Raw genomic sequence first — 3,661 nt, forward strand, 5'->3', positions numbered from 1 at the left:
TTGTAAGGGCTCGTATGCTGTGTCATCACGCCCCTGAGAAGAAAGTATACCAAAACAAAAATGGCACCCATGGGGAAAAGTTTTGCCATGTGTTAATGTGGAATAAAGTTCCCAAAATATTAAGGACATTTTTGCCTCCGTCATCATTTTCCTTCGAGTTGATCGCAGTCGATGCTGCAATACTCAACAACTTCACTTTACTTATTTCATTTGTCATCTCATCCAATAAATGCTGCAGAAAATCTTTGCATCGTCAGCAAAGAGTACCATTTGTAATAGTTTGGACACTTTACAAATGTCATTGATGTACAAGTTGAAGAATTTTGCCCAACATGGACCCCTGGGGTACACCACAAGCAACGTCCATACATAAGGACCAACAACCATTTAATCTCACAAACTGCTTCCTGTCACTTAAATAGCTCAATTTAAAACTAGCCCTCTGGGGATATCGTGATGTCAAACGCCTTTGTCAAGTCTATGAATAACTCAGCTATTGCTTTTTCTCTAAAGAATTTGTGATGTATTCTACTGAATCTAATAGTGCCTGTGATGTTGATGTGCTTGATCTGAACCCGTACTGACTCTCGGTGGGTAGTTTATGTTTATCGAGACAGAGACAGGCCTGTAGCTGTGAAATGGTGTTTGTTGTCACATCTGTATAGAGGTATAACCTTTACTATTAGACCAGTATGAAATGATAAATTACAGATGTATGTAAATGGTTATAAAATAGCCTCAATTACTTTTTTAACCACTATCAGTACAAGCCAAAGATTTCTGATTTTTACATTTTTTGACAATTTCAAAAACTTCATTTTCATCAACGGCTGTGAGAAACATGGATTTCTGTCTGTAAGTGTATCCAGTTTTCCCTCTGCTTTCCCAGGATCAGTGAGTGTTCTTGCTACATTTGGTCCAGCAGTTACAAAGAATTCATTAGGCTGTTTGCCACAGCATCCAGATTATATTCTTCATGGTCATTATCAGTGAAATGCTTGGGATAGCTGTTTAGTCCAGCCCCACATTTTATAACACTGTTCTGTATTTCCCATAATCTTTTAATATTATTTCTATTATTATCTAATGGCTTCTTATAGTATTCCTTTTTACTATATCTTAGTATATTTATCTAATTTCAGCATTTTCAGTTCTCTTTCTTCTGTATATTGTATTTTTCTTTTTACATGCATTTTGCAGACGTTTTGTTATCCATGGACAGTCCATATATTTATGTTTCCTACTATATTGCTTTATTGGACACTTTGTATTATCCAATAATGTAAATATTCCAAGGGATTCGTCATACGCACCATTAACGTCTTGTTTCCGATATATTTCTGAAATATTTGTATATACCTACTTTTCTTATGTATTTATTACATTTGACCTGCTCACAGGGGTTCCACTATGTCTACAACATGCTGTTATTACTGACAGTCACAACCCTCCATACCATTATAGAAAACAATCTTTTATTGAAATTACTGACCATCACTTATACTGGAATGTGAAGCCATCTTGACACATTTGTGCAACAACAGATGGACAGTTAATTACAGCTTATATGGAATTTCTTCTTGAATAGATAAATACATAAAAACATATATCTGAATAGACTGTATATACACAAATCAGCACTGCTTCACACATTAATGTCTTCTGTATATGGGGTGATATACGGTGATGCACAAAATCCACACAGTTTAATTGTTTAAATATCTGCACTGTAAACACACACTTATAAACGCACACACAGAGTCTTTGTTCCTAACATATATATATATATAATTTTCTGAATCTTTTATTATACTCATTTCACTTCTTTCTCCAGCAGAAATATGTTTCAAATGTGTTTTTGTGCACTGGAAAGGATAAAAAATAATAATAAGCACCCATCTTTTGAAGTGGAACTCCTAGAATTAAAATAAAAGAAGAATCCATATCCTTTGAAGAAAGTTAGATTTTTAAAAGTAAGTACAATGTGAAGGGTTTTGTTGTTGGGTGGCAGCTTTCTTCCATCAGTTTGATGAGCTGTGTTTAGAGGCTTTTTTTCTCGCGCACGGCCTGTTGGACTGGGTAGACCTTCCCAAATTAGTCCGGGTACAGAAGGAAACCTGAAAACGTGCTGTATTTGTTGTTGTTTCCACCGTGCGCTTTTCCGCCGTCCAGCTTTACATAAATCTCGTCCCCGGAATCAAGATGTAGGACGACGCTGTTACTGGCATAGTCGTAGTTCTGGTCTGCGTCCTGCGCTATAGCACTGGCCCGGACCTGCATGAGAGATAATTGGAGATAATTAGCATTACTCAAATCATGACAGGTTAAGCATAAAGCGAGAATTACAACCCATTCAGAATACAGAACTTAGTTCCTCACTAGACTCTTGACTTGAAATGAGAGTGCGTAATTGCGCACCACAGCTCCGTTGTGAAGCCCCTTCATGAAATAAACAATCACTAAGAGTTTACATTTGTGCTTACAAAGCAGAGGTTTTTAACAAACAAGGGGGTATTTACCTGCCCGTTTTTACACAAGTCTGCCCACATGCTTGTCCCGTCCCCTCCGCGCATCAGCACATGATAGGTGAAGTAATAAATCCCGGACACCTGGCATGTAAACTTGCCGGTCGTCGGGTCATAGTGGTTCCCCAGGTTCGTGACAACATCGTCGAAGCGCAGCACTTCGTATCCCTCGTGAGGATTTTTCAGTCCCACATAAAACGCTATCTTTGCCCCGCCGATAGCCGTGCCCAATTCTCCGGCAGTCTCAGTCCGCGCTGTGCCCACTACTCCGGAATACCCGAGCTTTCCAAAATATCCTCTATCCCCCGGTGGCCCCCTCGGACCCGGTGGTCCCGGTTCGCCAGGCGGTCCCCTCGGCCCCGGTTTCCCCGGCCGACCTGGTTCGCCCTTAGTTCCTTGACCAAAGCTGGGGGATGGAATGGCGCTCAGGTCCTGCATGACCTCCAAAGCCGCGGTGCTAGGTTTGGGGTTGTACGGGTCACAGATCATCCGACAGGTGCCCATCATCTCGTAGTGCGCATCGGTCTTAGAGGTTTGGACTAACAGGGGAATCACGATAAGGAGAGTCAAAACCATGACGATTCCAACCACAGCGGCGATGAGTCTCTTCCTCTGGAGAGTCCGAGAAGCAAGCGCTAAAAAGTCCGTTTTGCTTTGGGACGTAATTATGGAAGGTAGTAAAAGCTCACTTGAAAAGAAAGCGGACCTAAACGAGTCACTCAGTCCCAGGATAACACCAAGAGAGAGGGAGGAGAGAGAACAGCAAACGCAACGCCACCCTGAACCCGCTTCAGCCTGCAGCGTTCAGCGCGGCGCCGCTGTCACTTGACTTTGCGCAGCTGACATATTCGTTTTGGCGTGGCTGGATGGGATCTCGGAGCGAGAAGACGCTTGCAGCGGGTTTTGTTCGTTCCACCCGAAAAGTGAGAGGGGAGTCGGGAGCTATTGACGCAGCAAGTTGAGGGCAAAGCCTGTTGCGTTAAGGCGGCAGCAATAATCATGTCATCTTTATTTATGAATTATAAATCCCTTTGCATAGCTCTCAGGGGAAGGAATCAGGACGTATTATTGACACTTTGAATTCCCAGGAGACCTTGGCACATTTCCCATTTTTTCTCTCTAAATTCGAGGAAATT

General features: G+C 41.8%; 1 protein-coding gene across 1 annotated transcript; it reads right to left on the reverse strand.

Annotated features, from left to right (window-relative positions):
- Nucleotides 1-1,498: 1,498 nt before the first annotated feature.
- On the reverse strand, nucleotides 1,499-3,432 carry c1ql2 (complement component 1, q subcomponent-like 2). The gene is made up of 2 exons (XM_031735259.2): nucleotides 2,520-3,432; nucleotides 1,499-2,274 (listed from the first exon to the last, which is right to left on the reverse strand). Exons 1-2 carry the CDS (start codon nucleotides 3,099-3,101, stop codon nucleotides 2,095-2,097), a joined length of 762 nt encoding a protein of 253 aa, XP_031591119.1. The 5' UTR covers nucleotides 3,102-3,432; the 3' UTR covers nucleotides 1,499-2,094.
- Nucleotides 3,433-3,661: the final 229 nt, after the last annotated feature.

This window comes from Oreochromis aureus, linkage group 16 (assembly GCF_013358895.1).
Source record: "Oreochromis aureus strain Israel breed Guangdong linkage group 16, ZZ_aureus, whole genome shotgun sequence".
Classification (NCBI taxonomy): domain Eukaryota; kingdom Metazoa; phylum Chordata; class Actinopteri; order Cichliformes; family Cichlidae; genus Oreochromis; species Oreochromis aureus.

Coding starts and splice junctions, on each gene's coding strand:
- c1ql2 (XM_031735259.2), bottom strand. CDS start 3,101: ATGGTTTTGACTCTCCTTATCGTGATTCCCCTGTTAGTCCAAACCTCT. Junction 2,275..2,519: donor ACTTGTGTAAAAACGGGCAG/GTAAATACCCCC, acceptor TCTCTCATGCAG/GTCCGGGCCAGTGCTATAGC.